Raw genomic sequence first — 16,787 nt, forward strand, 5'->3', positions numbered from 1 at the left:
GTTCTCGGAAACCGGGCTTCCAGTGGCGTCTGCGCTGCTTCGACAACGTTGGTAGGTGTGGTCCACGATGCTGGCGGGCATTTATCGACACTTGGTGAATTCGGCATCAAGGATCCACGTTTTCCACGTGCCCCTGACCGGCATATCACCTTATAAACAGTGACACAAAGTCACATGCCTCATCATATGGCGTTAAAAGCACCTGACAAACTGTATTTCACCCGTGGGAGAGGCAGCAGCAAGCTCGGCAACATGAGAGCAATCGTTTTTGCCTCATGCTACATGTTGCGACGGTCGTTCTCGGAAACCGGGCTTCCAGTGGCGTCTGCGCTGCTTCGACAACGTTGGTAGGTGTGGTCCACGATGCTGGCGGGCATTTATCGACAGTTGGTGAATGCGGCATCAAGGATCTACGTTTTCCACGTGCCACTGACCGGCATATCGCCTTATAAACAGTGACGCAAAGTCACGTGCCTCATCGTATGGCGTTAAAAGCACCCGACAAGCCTTACTTAACCAGTTAGCGAGGAAGCAGTGATCTCGGCAACATACTGAGCAATCCTTTTTGCCCCATGCTACATGTTGCGATGGTCGTTCTCTGAAAACGGGCTTCAAGTGGCGTCTACGTTGCTTCGACTACGTTGGGAGGTGTGGTCCACGACGCTGGCGGGCATTTATCCACACTTGGTGAATGCGGCATCAAGGATCCACGTTTTCCACGTGCCACTGACCGGCATATCACCTTATAAACAGTGACGCAAAGTCACGTGCCTCATCGTATGGCTACAAAAGCACACGACAAGCTTTACTTAACCAGTGAGCGAGGAAGCAGTGATCTCAGCAACATACTGAGCAATCCTTTTTGCCCCATGCTACATGTTGCGATGGTCGTTCTCGGAAACCGGGCTTCGAGTGGCGCCTGCGCTGCTTCGACAACGTTGGTAGGTGTGGTCCACGATGCTGGCGGGCATTTATCGACACTTGGTGAACGCGGCATCAAGGATCCAGGTTTTCCACGTGCCACTGACCGGCATATCACCTTATAAACAGTGACGCAAAGTCACGTGCCTCATCGTATGGCTACAAAAGCACACGACAAGCTTTACTTAACCAGTGAGCGAGGAAGCAGTGATCTCGGCAACATGATGAGCATTCCTTTTTGCCCCATGCTACATGTTGCGATGGTCGTTCTCTGAAACTGGGCTTCGAGTGGCGTCTACGCTGCTTCGACAACGTTGGTAGGTGTGGTCCACGATGCTGGCGGGCATTTATTGACATTTTGTGAATGCGGCGTCAAGGATCCACGTTTTCCACGTGCCACTGACCGGCATATCACCTTATAAACAGTGACGCAAAGTCACGTGCTTCATCGTATGGCTATAAAAGCACCGAACAAGCCTTACGTAACCAGTGAGCGAGGAAGCAGTGATCTCGGCAACATGATGAGCATTCCTTTTTGCCCCATGCTACATCTTGCGATGGTCGTTCTCGGAAACCGGGCTCCGAGTGGCGTCTACGCTGCTTCGACTACGTTGGTAGGTGTGGTCCACGATGCTGGCGGGCATTTATCGACACTTGGTGAATGCGGCATCAAGGATCCACGTTTTCCACGTGCCACTGACCGGCATATCACCTTATAAACAGTGACGCAAAGTCACGTGCCTCATCGTATTGTGTTAAAAGCACCCGACAAACTGTATTTCACCAGTGGGCGAGGCAGCAGCAAGCTCGGCAACATTCTGAGCAATCCTTTTTGCCTCATGCTACATGTTTCGACGGTCGTTTTCGGAAACCGGGCTTCCAGTGGCGTCTGCGCTGCTTCGACAACGTTGGTAGGTGTGGTCCACGATGCTGGCGGGCATTTATCGACAGTTGGTAGATGCGGCATCAAGGATCCACGTTTTCCACGTGCCACTGACCGGCATATCGCCTTATAAACAGTGACGCAAAGTCACGTGCCTCATCGTATGGCGTTAAAAGCACCCGACAAGCCTTACTTAACCAGTTAGCGAGGAAGCAGTGATCTCGGTAACATACTGAGCAATCCTTTTTGCCCCATGCTACATGTTGCGATGGTCGTTCTCTGAAACCGGGCATCAAGTGGCGTCTACGCTGCTTCGACTACGTTGGGAGGTGTGGTCCATGATGCTGGCGGGCATTTATCGACACTTGGTGAATGCGGCATCAAGGATCCACGTTTTCCACGTGCCACTGACCGGCATATCACCTAATAAACAGTGACGCAAAGTCACGTGCCTCATCATATGGCTACAAAAGTACCCGACAAGCTTTACTTAACCAGTGAGCGAGGAAGCAGTGATCTCGGCAACATACTGAGCAATCCTTTTTGCCCCATGCTACATGTTGCGATGGTCGTTCTCGGAAACCGGGCTTCGAGTGGCGTCTGCGCTGCTTCGACAACGTTGGTAGGTGTGGTCCACGATGCTGGCGGGAATTTAACGACACTTGGTGAATGCGGCATCAAGTATACCACGTTTTTCACGTGCCACTGACCGGCATATCACCGTATAAACAGTGACGCAAAGTCACGTGCTTCATCGTATGGCGTTATTAGCACCCGACAAACTGTATTTCACCAGTGGGCGAGGCAGCAGCAAGCTCGGCAACATACCCAGGCAGCACGCCGCCGTTGGACCAATCTTGGACCAACATCGGCTAACATCGGCACCGACGTCGGGCCGACGTCGGAAGTGCAACTTCTTCCAATGTCGGGCCGACGTTCAAGCCAATGATGGGCCGACGTTTTGCCGATGTTTTAGCCAGTATGCAACCAACATTGGGCCGACGAAGGCCCATCGTATTGCCGACAAAGCTGCCAATGTTCGGCCAACATTGGGCCATATTTCAGCCAATCACATGCCATTTTTACGCCGATGTTTGCTGCACGACGAATATTGGCTACGGATGTACGACCGACATTGGACCAATCCAGGGCCACATTGCAGCCAATCAAATGCCGTTATTACACCGATGTTTCCTGCACGACGAATATTGGCTACTGATTGGCTTGCCATTATGTAACCATTATTAGTAGGGAATTTTTCTTACCAGAAGATTTAAACAATATGCCTCGATGACCCGCTCTTGTAGCTTTGCAGCCCTGTATACTTGGGGCAACAGAAAATTGAATGCTGAGAACTGAAAGCAGTTACCCGATCTATTTCATCTTTAATACCTCATGCCGTTTGCTAACACTAGAAGTGTAGTTTATTTTTTTACCAATTTATCTTTTTCAATAGCGAGTGCTTTATTTGGTACTGGTATTTAGTACAGCAAATCGAAAAAAGTCGTTAGGAAGTAAATGTTGAAAGCGTATGTCCCCCACATGGTAATCGAGAATATTCATAGTTTAGAGCATTTTTTTGTAACTAAAACATGGTGATGGTGCTTCCGAATCAGCATAAGCTAGCCGAACAGTGCACCACCGACAGTCTGCAGACCATTTATTCTTTGTTTTTTTATTTATTTGGTACAACAAAAAATGTATACATTGAAAAATATATATACACAACTAAAAAAGGCCCGCTCTACTGCAGGTCAGGTTGCGTTGGGGGCACAGTGACAGTGGTGCTGTCAAGGCCCTGGCTGCTGTGGCTGGGCAGGAAGCCAGCTGCCGCGAGCAGCCGATAATCTGCACTCTGAGAGTGGGGATCATCGGGCTGCTCCACAACAAATGCTTCTCTGAAGCGCCGCTTCCTGCCCCCACAGCGATCACCAGACCCTGGCAGCCACCTCTTAATAAAGTTGAGGGCCTCCGCCTGGTCGCACCCTGCTTTTTGGCGGATGACATCTGCATACAAGAACAAAAATACCATAGCACACATGAAGCACTGCAGTACAGAGAATACACAAGGGTACACACACATAAAATAATGAACAAGTCTAACCTGTCACTAATCTACAGAGCCTCAGGTTCACAAAGGCCCTTTTCCCTTTTCTGCCATGAAGGCTGTACAGCACTTGCACGTCATGTGCCAATACAGCCTTCATGGCATTCACACCAATTTCTCAGAGGCCAAGTCCCCCAATCTGCAGGAGGTGCTTGCGCTGTAAAAAAATGCAAGCATAGATGGGGTAAACGCAACAGCACATCGAAATGTTTTCATGATAAAAATCTGCAAGAAGAGGACACTGAAAACAACAACTTGAATTTTTGGGCATCACAACATTTCATTGTTTTTTTTTCGCTAACTTCAACTCAATTGACCTAAAATGGTTTCCACATCAGCCCTCTCACACTCAGTGTGAGAACCTTTCAGAGTCCTTCTCTGAATGCAGTTTCGCTGTTATGAAATCAAATACAACACTGTTATAACCCTTCATAAATATTGATTCTAGCTATGAAATAGTATAATTACTTTGTACAGTGCTCGAATTCCAATACACGTTTCTTCGAGGTTACAATGTCTTTGCCTGAATGTTGACCAGGAGTAGCTTCTACAGGTGAAAAACGATAAAACATGTGGAATTCAAAAAGAAGCTAGGACATGTTTTTAATCAATGCATTGTAAGCAGAGCACAACAAGATAAATGAACATGATCAAGGCATACTAAGAGGCAACCTTAGAGCGACCAAATCTTGGTCATAGATGAAACTGATAGAAAAATAAAGGTCGCACTAGATGATCGCACCATTTGCTGTTTATATTTTTCTGTGATAGCCAACAAAGAGGCATGTCGCTATAGAAATCTCATCACAATAAACAAAGGTGCATTTTTCTTCACACTGCAAAATTGGGTGCATGTTAGATTTTTAAAAAAGTAAGAAATCGGCTAACACAAGACAGGGTGAACTGTAGCTCAAAGTAGAGAGAGCCGCAGCGGACACGAAATAGGGTGATAAATGAACAAAATTACTGAATGTCTGTTTTAAGCAGGCTATTGCTAGTCACTGCCCATCAAGCACACGATGCCGCCTACATCGTCTGCTAGCTTAGGACAGTTCAGTCGGACTTCACAGACTATAGTAAATACAGTCGAATCTCATTAATTCCAACACACTTAATTCGAACTGACGCTGTGGTCCTATCAAAGCTATACCGCGCTCCGAAAATGCTCTCAGCACCCCGCCCAATCCTGCGGTGGCACTTCCGACACCTCATCGCTGTGCTTGAAGAAGAAAATGAAGAAAAGGAAAGAAAAGACTGCGGTGGAATGTTTGCCAAATGCCAATCTGCGACATTCCTGTGCCCCGCTTCGGCTTTTTCCGTCCCTGCCACGTAGAGACCCTTCTCTTCTTAACACTGCGCATGAAGAGAAAGAGGGGAAAAAAAGCTGTCGCAGAGAGTTGGCTCTCTCATGCCGATCTGCAACGCGCCAGTGTCACGCTTCCCTGTTTTTCGTTCCTGCTATGTAGAGACTCTTATCCTTTCAACACCGCGCATGAAGAGAGAAAAAAAAAAAAAAGCTGCCGCGGAGTGTTTCTCTCTCGAATGCCGATCTGCTTTTCTCCAGGTGGAGACGCTCCTCCATTCTCATCATGTGCTGGCCACGCTCCGGCTGCAGCGCAGATGGTAACAGTGGAAACACAGTTGTCTTCGAAGAGTGTCAGCACTGGACATTGCCGCGCGTAACTTCTTTTGCCAGGAGAATACTGAAGCCGAAGTACAAATGCTTTGCAAACTGCACGCAAAACTTGTTGACTCGTTGCAAGGCCAACGTGTACAGACATGTATTGACAACTTTAATTAACGACGGATGTCCTGTAATTTGTGAATAAAACTTCTCCATGCACATGCATCACTGCATGGTGAGCCCTCCTCTCGTTTACCGTATTTACTCTAATCTACCGCGCCCTCAATTGTAACGCGCACCCGGTTTCCACAAAAAAAAAAAAAAAAAAAAACTAAGACATTGGTTGCAACGCGCACCCTTTTTTCTCGTTGGCCCGCTTGATCACACCACTCGCGAAAACGACTCTTTTTGAGAGCGTCTTCCGTTTAAATATGAAGTACGGGGGAAGCTTATGCCTATCTGACGTGCAACAGAGCATTGCTGTCACTCTAGTTTTACCGTGGCCCGATGTCAGTACACAAACTTGCTTCGCCCCCTTCTCCTAGACAATTGTGGTGCCAGGCATGTCGAAGTAAAGGGGCGTGTGATCGGCATTCCCGATTTGCCCAAGCAGGTAGCCGTTGTTGTGCCGCAAGTTTAGGAGGAACCTCTGAAGACTCTGAAGCTTTTCTTCGTACTCCTCCGGCAACTTCCGGCATATGCCCGTTCGCCTTCGGAGGGAAAAGCCTTTTCTCTTCATTAAGTTCGTTATCCAGCACCTGCTCACTTTAAAATGGCTCTGCATTAGCCCTTTTTCTAAGGCTAACTGCATAGCCTGCACTTGGAGCAGTTCTGTCGTCACGGGCCGCTGTGCCGCTCACTGCTTAATCACATACTCGTCGAGCAGCTCTTCAATTTGTGGAAACCGACCCTGCTGTGGTCCACTGAAGCCTTTGCGTGAATCTGCTGTCGACAATATTCTGCTTTTGTTTCCGCCAGTCCTGCACGCACGTTTCGGGAACTCCGAATTACCGCAATGCGGCCCGATTTTTGTCCGTTCCGGCACACGCGACGACTTTTCTTTTAGAAGCAGCATTGTGGTGCACTCGTCGAGTTTTTGGAGTCGGCCCTACCATGCCGTCGATGCTAATGTACTACAAGATGACGAACTCCTCAGCACACGTATGAAGTGCCGCGCATGGGAAACACATAGGCAGAAATGACCGACGCGCCAAGCCGACGCACGTAGGGGGCGGCCATTTTGTAAGTGGCGATGGCAATAGAATGACCATATTCATTTTTTTTTCGTACTCGATTCTAGCGCACATGCGATTTATGAACTCTCTTAACCGGAAAAAAGGTGCTTGTTAGATTAAGGTAATTACGGTAACTTTCATTATTTTGAACTTCTTTTAATTTGAACAAATTTTCTGGCCTCTGGAGTACGAATTATTCATATTCGACTGTAGTACAGTGGCTCATGAGATAACCTGACTAGTTTGTTTCCCGAAACACCTAAAGCAGTACTAAATTTCTGCATGTTACATAGGCATATTAAAAATCAAGAAATATACACCAAAGCTGCAGCCACAGCTTTACTCTGCACAGCTGCCTCTGCTGCCTCCACTTCTCCAATTGTACCAGCAGGCAGCCGGGGAAGGTCAGAGGGGCGCTGGGCTGGCTGGGCGTGCTGAGGCACGGACAAGAGCCGTACCTTGTGCTTCAGCTGTCGCACCTCCTGCAGAACCTCTCTTTGTTGCTGCCGGATGCCAAGTTGGATCCGCAGGGTCCGTAGCAATAGAGCTGAAACATACAAGAGTACATACCATATTTACTCGCACAATTTGCATCCTCACATAATTTGCTCACCAGTATAATTAGCCAGCCTGCTTTACTACAAGAAACTTTTTGCTCGCATACTTTGCCCTCCCCAACCAGCCCGAGCCACCTTGCCAGCACACACACAGACACATTTGACTTCATGATGCTCTGGTCAGGCACATCTCTTGTCGAGCAGGTGAGTGCAGTCTTACACAAAATGGACTGAGTGCAAGGTCCCTTCTTCCATGAACTTTTATGCTTTCCCTAGAATATCGAACTTGAAAACTGAAACCTGTTTATGTGTAGTCCGAAATGCCTAAAGGTTTGCCTCCTATCTTCCCACCTCTTCCACGGCAAGAATGTATTCCAGAGACACAGCACAGATGTTGAACGCGTGCAAGGACCTGTCACTAGATGAGGCAGGTTTTCGCACTCATTTTTTTTTTTTTTCGGTTTCGCCATCTGGCCATTGCGTTTTTACCATTCCTTGTGATAGGCTACAATAATTATATACGAGGCAGATTGCTGTTATAAAGCTTACCGAAGAAAACTGAAACCGTGCTACCGCTAAGCACATCAGCGTGGAGTTCTTCGACATGCAATATTCAGTATGGGAGCCAGCAGAAGACTGCGTTGAATAAGACTTAGCATAGAAGCTTGGGTGTGTTGGTTAGATATCGGAGGGAACACAACGCAATAGAAGACTGGGACAAGGAATGGACACACACACACATGAAGGGCGACACACACAGCACTGTGTTGGCATCGCGCTTCCTTGTCTGCATCTTACTTTACGTTGGGTTCCCGACAATTATTGGAGAGTACTTATGTTCTCTGGTATAACCCTGTCGTGGGAACTGGTTTTTGTGAGCACTGTTCGGAAGAACTTCAAGAAAATGGGGGCATTTGAACAGGCTTAGCAAACAAATGACAATCCACTTTGAGACAGCTGTGACAGCGCCTGCAACATATATTCCCAGTTGAGCTTTTAGGCCAGTGATTCCTACTAGCTTCGCACATGACCGGATTGACAAAAAAAGTACACATAATACGCGAGTATATACCGCATTTGACTCTGTAGCTTTGATGAACCAGGCAGATACACAAATTTATCCAAAACTCCATTGATTCTGTTGCAAAATTATTCACCAAACAAATTGCGATGTTATCCATGTGTTATCCATGTTGTCCATACGATTGTGGCACTTTACCATTGCAGCTTTCCAGGAGGCACACATAGTACAGCGTTAGTTCACCACTCGCAGTTAATTGTATGCAGTAGGTTGCTCACAGCAACTGACTGCATGCAATGGTGAACATCTTGCATGCTTGCACCGCTGTTTCAGCATGCTGGCTGCTTCCTTTCGGCTATCAATTGATGTTCACAAAATTGGGAAGATGAAGAAAGACTACACAGTGCCCTCTGGCCACCCTATACTCCAAACCTCCAGCCAACAAACAAACAAAAGAAACAGAAGTATGCAAATGAATATTATTCCTAATGCAGCTGGAATGGAGTGTAGTTTTCACCAATTCTGTGTGTTAAGTCAATATGGAGTGAGTTAACTCCATAAAGTAGCTTTTCTCATAACAGTGTTCACTCTATTGTAACACAAGCAGTGACTTCATAGCATCTAGAAGGAAAAATAGAATCTTCAGTATTTGATAGAAATGTGAGGCTCTGCCTTAAAACAACAATAATCTGGAAGAAGAACTCATTACATTCGAAAAAAAAAAAGAGGTAGCACAGTTGATCCCCTTTACAAGAGACACTGATGTAACAGACAAACGGGGATAAGAGGCACCAGTGTGCAGGCTGACATTTGGCCCATCATGCATCAGGCACTCCGTAGATGCGCCTGTCCAGACGGGAGCCCTGCAGTCAAGCATGCTGAGCAAGACTGTTGACCACTGTACAATGACACATTGCCACAAAATTTCAAAACTTCATTTCACAGACTTCTGCAAAAGCTTCTTACACTATTGCATAATTTTTGCACAAGCTTCGCTGATTCTTGCGTGATTTTCGTCAGAACATATGTGTTGGAAGTTGTATGTCCCCAAAAACTTGCACAATACAAATAGCATACATTAAAGTCTATCACTTAATACGTGCATAGTGTAACAATGAAAGGAAACTCACGCATGGTTTGCTCCGAGCCTTCCCCGTGCGGTGCCTCCTTGAGCCTTGGAGAGCACTGTACAGCTAGAGCAAAGTAGCAGCAATCCAGTGTTAATGGCAGGTTAACAAGACAACAAAACTAACCCCCATATTCATAAACGCTCCCCGACTCGGCTTTCACCCTTCACTTGACAGAGTTGAGCACTGTGCCGCTGCTCGTTTGAAAGCGACGCTGCGCTACTCGAGAATCACAGCAGATTATTGCTGACATGCAGCAATTTTTTCTGCTTAGAGACGGCGCTCCCATCAGCCATCTCAAGTGAAGGTGAAGCGTTGAGTGGAGGGACGTTCTAGAATACGGGGGTAAGATTGCTTGCAAGAACACTACAATAGACACACTTAATTTTTACACTTCATCTATATTGTACAGCTACACACATTCTGCATCCTTATAATGCAACATATACATACAGGCTTATAAAGTAAACACTGTAGGCTGCTCAAATAACACCTACACAAAAAAATTACCCAAAAGTGGCCATGGGCAAAGTACTTTTATTTTAAACTCACAAAACTTTTGCGGTGATGGAGAATAAATAAGACAGGTTACGCTTGGAGGCACATGAGACCTTCGCAGCTTTCATAAAGTACAAAAAACAATATGGTATGTGTGTGTATGTACGCATGAAGCTTCAGCCTTTACATACGGTTTCTTGAAAGAATCGACTATGAATTTTATGGCACCTGTGTCCTTCAGCGCAATTGAAAGCCTGCTGATCAGTGTGTGCAATTGTGGAATAGTTACATGGAAAATGGCGTGAAACACCTAAAATCAAATTTTTCTAGCTAGGAAATATGCAGCTGTGTATACACAACACATGCTGCAAACAGTGGGAGGTGACCACAAGAGTGATTTGAGTGTAAGCGGCAGTATTCCGCATTCATGCACCCCGCCATTTTCAACTGTTGCCCAAAAGCAGCACCACTTCAGCGTGCTACTTTTTTTTTTACATCATAAACAGCACGGAATACAGCAAGGATGAAAACAACATATGCAATTAAATTTTGAGCACTATTTATGGTGCGCATGATTGATTGATTGTTGATATGTGGGGTTTAACGTCCCAAAACCACTATATGATTATGATAGACGCCGTAGTGGAGGGCTCCGGAAATTTAGACCACCTGCGGTTCTTTAACGTGCACCTAAATCTGAGCACACGGGCCTACAACATTCCCGCCTCCATCGGAAATGCAGCCGCCGCAGCCGGGATTCGAACCCGCGCCCTGCGGGTCAGCAGCCAAGTACCTTAGCCACTAGACCACCGCGGCGAGGATGGTGCGCATGAAAAAAAAAAAAAAAGGCCTTTCTACAACGACAAATTCATAATTTGCCTTCACGGACCTTCTGTTAGGCTGCACCACATACAGATTTTTTGTGGCTTTCAAAAGAGATTTGAAAAAAAAATAATAACCGTGTTTACTCTTGTCATGAGCGCACTCACTAAGTCACCCTCATTTCAGTCGCCAAAATTTTGAATTTTTTTTTTCTTCCACATATTAAACACACACCTTACGTTCATCCGCTGAAGTCCCACGGGCTCCCCCCCCCCTTGCCGCCTTCGCTCGCTGCCACGTGCCATTTTATTTTTGTTTCTATTTGTTCACGGAACGTCCCCTGTCTTTTTTAATTATCTCTTGTAACATATGTGGCATTATCTTGTTCCCGAGGTGCCACAGGTGCTCTGCTATGTAGATGCACCATTAAACTAGTATTTTTGATCAACTGTGCATTTCTGATGTTTACCTTGCAAGTACGTAAAACTGGCATGCTTCTTGATCTACGATACACATGTGGCTTGTCTCACTTTGAAGGAAAAGTTAGCATACAATGGTGTAAATGCTTATAATTTGAAATATTGAGGCAGCAGCACACCGGAGATGATCATATGGTAAAGAAACAAGTGCTGCCTTATTACTGGCAAGTTGTCACTTATATGTACAAATAAATTTTGCGAGCTAAAAAAAGTACAAAAGCACAGCGAGGCTATGATGTGGTTCAACCTGTGGATTCGCTTCATTTATCACGCCATATGATGAAGCTTCCTTTGGTAAAACTGCTCAGATAAGAAAAAAAGTTTGCTGTCCAATACAGCAACTATACAAAGTGTGCACGTGCATCTCGCAGCGCCTTTTCGTCACTTCCGAAATGCGCCACCAACATGCCCGGGCACCAACCGAATCTATCGCCTACAACTGCCATGTTGTCTCCTCGTGCTTGCACCCGTTTAGTTTTGCCTCACGATGCAAGTTTGAGAAATTATGAGCTGCTAGTGAGGCAAGTTGATTTAGTAGTCCACGCAGAGGGAGCAGAGCTTAGGGTGTTTCTTCGCTGAAAGTTATAACCTGAAATTGAGAACGCACATTCCGATTTTCCTAAAAGTACCAGCGTATTTGGCTGGTGCAGATTAACAAAGGCTACTTGAAGAAACTTTGCAATATTTGCATCTTCAGGTGCAACTTCATTACGGGTAAGTGCCATAGCCAAGTATTTACCTGCAAACAGATATAGCTTACTAAGATACTGTACATACAAACTTGTCCGCAGTTAAAATCATGATGGCAAGGAAGGCGGTTAAAATCGTGATGGCGATCACGGAGATTTGGTATTGCATTGAAACAAACTATAAAGAATGGGAAACAATATTAGTTCACTTTGAAGTATAGCCGATCGGTTCAAGTTGGGCGTCATGATTTTTTTTAATTAGTCAATTAATTCTATACACGGTCTCTATCATGTTCAGTGACTCCACTGTACATTAGCGTACAACAAAAGCAAAATACAAAGTGAAAAGTGTGTTAAAGCATATGCGAAAAATAAAGTGATGACTGGCATTACCGCGGCACCCACCACGCAATGTCGCTATCTGCCTTGTATAATATTTTCCTCGACTATTTCCACAAATTGCAATCAAAGAGGCTCAAGCTCAACATCAGCACTGTTTAAAACCCTTGGGGGGGGGGGGGGGGGGGGGCATTGCTACTTTGGTGGCGTAGGCCGTGACAATATATTCATAATATTATATCTCTTGTAAACTTGCCTAGCTCTGCACGACTAGTTTTCGATGGGAGCAGCTGCGCTTCGCACATCCACTCTTAAAATTGCGGCTCGAGAGATTTTGAGCTTTCACTTGTTTTTGGGCAAGGCAATTTGTAGTGAAAGCAAGATAATAGGCCCTCGTAGGTTGTGGCGGGCAGTCGGTGTACGCCGTGGCTGGTATATGTGTCGCACATCTTGATTATCTGGTCTTGTATCGAGTGAACGAGCGAGGCCTTCCTAATCCAATGAGCTCGTTAAAGTAAGACAACAAAAAACCACAATGCTTCCACATTGTTCACAGCAACAGATGACGAGCCCCCAACAAACCGCACTGCAGCATGTGAACTGCCGTAAGTACCCAGGGAGTTACACGGGCATGGCGGGAGAGGGCGACAACGGCAGAAGTGACATCACAAGAACACTATGTATAAAGGGGACATTTAAAGACTTTTTTCCCATTTTTAAACTTCGTGCACTGTTCTGTCACAATTTATAGCTCAGAATAGTTGTATTTTGAAAAGGGCACTAATTCATAAGCCCAATGGTTCAAGGATGGGTGCATTTAGGGGGCCCATTCTACGTTTTACTTATGCCCTTCAAGAACTTGCTAACAGGGCCAAAGTCCTGTTTCAGAAAGAACACGCTAGTGCGTGGCCAGCAGTCCGTCAAGCATTAGTGCTGGTGAGATTTGGAAATGCAGCGCATGAGCATCCTCATCTGCTACTTCTCTGCTCATGCTCTCGGGGCTTACTTGCGAGGCACGGTCCTTCGCACTTTTCATTTTCACACTGTAAATCAACTGATACCAACTCTGCCTTCCATTATTTAATAAACCAATATTTCATGGTCACGAGTACGAGCTTAAAATGTTTGCTACATCAGACCTGAACAGCATTTTGAGTCATCGAAACTTGCTAGTTGCAGCGAGCATTATGCGAAAAATATGATGTGCTTTACGGTGACAACTTGCAAAACACTGCAGCAACGATTAAAATCATGCATTTTTTGTGCTCACAGGAAATCCCTGAAGCAGGAGGCACTGGGCTAGATAAATTGTGCAGCTAAAATACGGATGCGCTTTCCAATGCTGTCATGCGTACAGGCGGAGAAATGGCAGACAAAACTGGGCGCACCCCGATTCTATGCGCATGCGTCCCATTCACAAGCCTCGCTGCCAGTTAGCACCACATGGCTCACTGTCCATGAGCTCGCTTGTTTCCTGTAACAGTGGACCATACGGTACACCTATTTAAAAACGAGGATAGAATGTATATAATGCAGCATCTGATGAAGCCATGACGATGTGTTGCTGATGAAATCTGGAACTCTAGTTAGTACCCTTATTGTTAACCAGCCGACCGACTAGCAAAAAGATTTGCGACTGAAATGATGGCATCTACACCTGCCCTTAAAGGGACACTGAACAAAGTTTTTGCCGCCGAGATTTTCAGCCAAAGCAAAAGATTGGGCCATGAAATTCATAGACAATAATAATTTCAAGCAGAAACTACGAAAACATACTGAATTTAATGAGCCTTTTACAAAATGCCGCGTCTAGCTCTTAGACACGGCGTTTTCTAAAAGGTCGCGACATTTATTTTTCAAGTTTTTTTTTTGTTATTCAAGACAAATCTACGGTGAATTGTTCACAGAAAAGAAAATTGCCTCGGTATGATTTCTTTGCGAGCAGCTAGCTAATTTTAAGGCAGGCGCGTTGATTCGTGAACTGAAGGATGCGAGTGATCGATCTTGCCTGCTAGTGGCTAGGCGACAAAGGCTTTACCTCATGTCCCGGTGTAGCTAAGTCACGCAAATGGAGCAGAAAATGTGCATTATCATTTATTTCACCTAAATATCACACGTATGTGACTTATTGCCGGTGACAGGTGATCAGGATGGAGTCGACAAGTTGCAAATCTGAACAAGAATTCACTCGAATGAAAAACCAACCTATACTCACGTGCACGGTGAAGTCGAACACGTCGTCCGTCAATGTTGTCGCTGATGCCCGAAAAAAAAGAGAAGAGGACAAGCGACGGGGTCGTCTCTTTCTATAAAGTCGGCGGAACTGCCAGAACGGCCAACACAAAAGGCATCGGGTTGACATTCCTCCATCTGGGCATCAGTCGCTCCACCCGGGCATGCAGCTGCTACTGGTTCTACTACTGTCCTCTTCCCCGTGCCTCTTCCCGACATTGCAGTGTTGCTGCCATACTCGCGAACCTTTTTAAATTAAAGCACGCAATCATGTATTATAGTGCGCCATACTAAACTTAAAAACAGTGCGCCGGTACATGAGATCACGAAGCGCGGTCCACGCCATCACAAGAGCAATTAGAGAAAGGAAACAAAGAAAACAAAAATGTATAAAATATTTTGTCTCAATACGATCCGCAATTCAGTTTCCTGCAGCGGCTTTTGGCTCTGTATGAACGGCCAAGCCAGTGCCAAGCCAAGCTTGCTTCCCTGATCAGCTGTTTGTTTCCATCGAGAATTCAACAGTGAACTGGCAATTTGTTTAGATGATATTGCTAAAGGGCTTGAAATTGAATATTTCTCTACGTACTACTGCTGTACTTTTCCTCTCTGTTTCCTGATCACAGTGATGAGATTGAGGAGGTTACAATTTAGAAAACAGCAAGTGCAGCTCAAGCATTGCTAGTATCGCTGTTTCGGTAATAAAATGTTACAAAGATTTTGCCCCGCGACCTGCTTGCCATGTTCGAGCTCCCAGTAGAAATTTACGGTGCCGCGTTTGAAAGAGTTGAATAAAATTGCAATATTACGACAGAAAGGCTCTGAAGCAACTTCGCATTTTATCAGGCCTACACCTCCCACACCTAGGCGAGTAAAACTCGTCGATATTATCTTGCAAAGCTGTGTATAATATTTAAAACACATTCTTTAGCCCACGATGAATTGTACTCTCGTGTGGCTTCTCCATTTGGTACTGTCATGTTAACTTACAAAGGCAACTTTCCGTATTTAGTCTCTTTAGATGTTGCAAAAGCTTTACACGTGGTGTGTATGCCATACTGATAATTCTCCTCGTAACCTGGGTCCGCCTCTTTAAACAGCGTCACATTTTATTGTTCGCAATTGTGTTTGTTTTATACTGTAAGCGAGCTGTGTGATTTCATCAATATTCACGAGTGTTCCCTGACTATATAAACACGTGCGTCTTATTTGGTGCGGTGCACGTTTGTATGTAGCAAAAAATGTCATTTCGTCAGCGTGTGTCTGCATACACTTGCATGCCCTGCAGTACGTGTACATAATTAATGCAGTAAGGACTGCAATGCATAGCCTTGCATGGGACATATATTCCATGCACCCTCAGAGAAATGTTGTTTGTTATGAGCCTACTGTTTATCATTACATTTTTTTTTCGTTAAAGTTTTATCTCCATATAAAGCAGCTGTATACAGGCACGAGCTTCAGCAGCTTCCTCGTTGTTCCATTTTAAATAAAAACACCAAGCCTACCCGAATCAATGATCTGTTTGCTATCATTACTGTTATGTGTTCTACGATGTACACAAGGACAGTAGTATACAAAAAATAGGGAGGGAATTGAATGCCCTGCCTGCATGGCTGCGCCGTTTCACAAGATCAGGCGCTGCGCTGTGAAGCTTCCTACCGGCCTGCAGAAATTCAAGGGAGCGTACAATAGCGTGGTTCAAGAGGACTTGTGGGGAATACTAGACTCACTGGGTGTAAAAGATGGAGTCACTAATCGTTTAAAGGAAATCTATAAAACTAACAAGGTAGGTAAAAAGTGAGAAAAACAGGTATCCAAGCCCACAGTGGTGAAACGTGGACTTAGGCAGGCGTGCCCGCTCTCACCCTTCTTATTCATGATGTACCTACAAGGATTAGAGGCCAAATTAGAGGCAAGGGGACTTGGCTTCAACCTCTCTTTAGTCAAACAAGGAAAACTCATTGATCAGGCACTACCAGCATTAATCTACGCAGATGATATAGTGCTAATGGCCGACAACAAGGAAGATTTGCAGAGGTTGATGGACATCTGCGGTATTGAGGAAGATAGGTTAGATTTTAGATTCAGTTAGGAAAAATCAGTAGTCATGATTTTTAATGATAACAAAGGTAGTGAGCTTAGAATACAGGAAGTCACGCTAGAGATAACAGATAAATACAAATAACTGGGCGTACGGATAAGCAAAAGGGACCGAGTACCTGAGGGAACACGAAATATGCGTGACGACTA

The 16,787-nt window shown here is 45.4% G+C and overlaps 1 protein-coding gene across 4 annotated transcripts; it reads right to left on the bottom strand.

Annotated features, from left to right (window-relative positions):
- Window positions 1–3,463: 3,463 nt before the first annotated feature.
- LOC142818106 (uncharacterized) lies at window positions 3,464–14,958 on the bottom strand. Of its 4 annotated transcripts, XR_012895576.1 has the most exons (5): window positions 14,518–14,958; window positions 9,479–9,541; window positions 7,229–7,317; window positions 3,909–4,068; window positions 3,676–3,811 (listed from the first exon to the last, which is right to left on the bottom strand). XR_012895576.1 is itself a non-coding variant. In XM_075896441.1 (4 exons), exons 1-4 carry the CDS (start codon window positions 14,662–14,664, stop codon window positions 3,533–3,535), a joined length of 570 nt encoding a protein of 189 aa, XP_075752556.1. In that variant the 5' UTR covers window positions 14,665–14,958; the 3' UTR covers window positions 3,464–3,532. The 4 variants fall into 4 exon arrangements, 3 of the variants coding, with proteins under 3 accessions (XP_075752556.1, XP_075752557.1, XP_075752558.1); XM_075896441.1 differs by lacking the exon at window positions 3,909–4,068 and having other exon boundaries at window positions 3,464–3,811; window positions 9,479–9,533; XM_075896442.1 differs by lacking the exon at window positions 3,909–4,068 and having other exon boundaries at window positions 3,464–3,811.
- Window positions 14,959–16,787: the final 1,829 nt, after the last annotated feature.

The sequence above is a fragment of the Rhipicephalus microplus genome, chromosome 5 (genome assembly GCF_043290135.1).
Source record: "Rhipicephalus microplus isolate Deutch F79 chromosome 5, USDA_Rmic, whole genome shotgun sequence".
NCBI classification, from domain to species: domain Eukaryota; kingdom Metazoa; phylum Arthropoda; class Arachnida; order Ixodida; family Ixodidae; genus Rhipicephalus; species Rhipicephalus microplus.

Excerpts from the sequence above, each read along its gene's own strand:
- LOC142818106 (XM_075896441.1), bottom strand. The coding sequence starts at position 14,664 with ATGTCAACCCGATGCCTTTTGTGTTGGCCGTTCTGGCAGTTCCGCCGA. Across the intron at positions 7,318-9,478 it reads AGGCTCGGAGCAAACCATGC|CTCTATTGCTACGGACCCTG; the intron begins GTGAGTTTCCTT and ends TGTATGTTTCAG. Across the intron at positions 3,812-7,228 it reads TGCGACAGCTGAAGCACAAG|ATGTCATCCGCCAAAAAGCA; the intron begins GTACGGCTCTTG and ends TCTTGTATGCAG.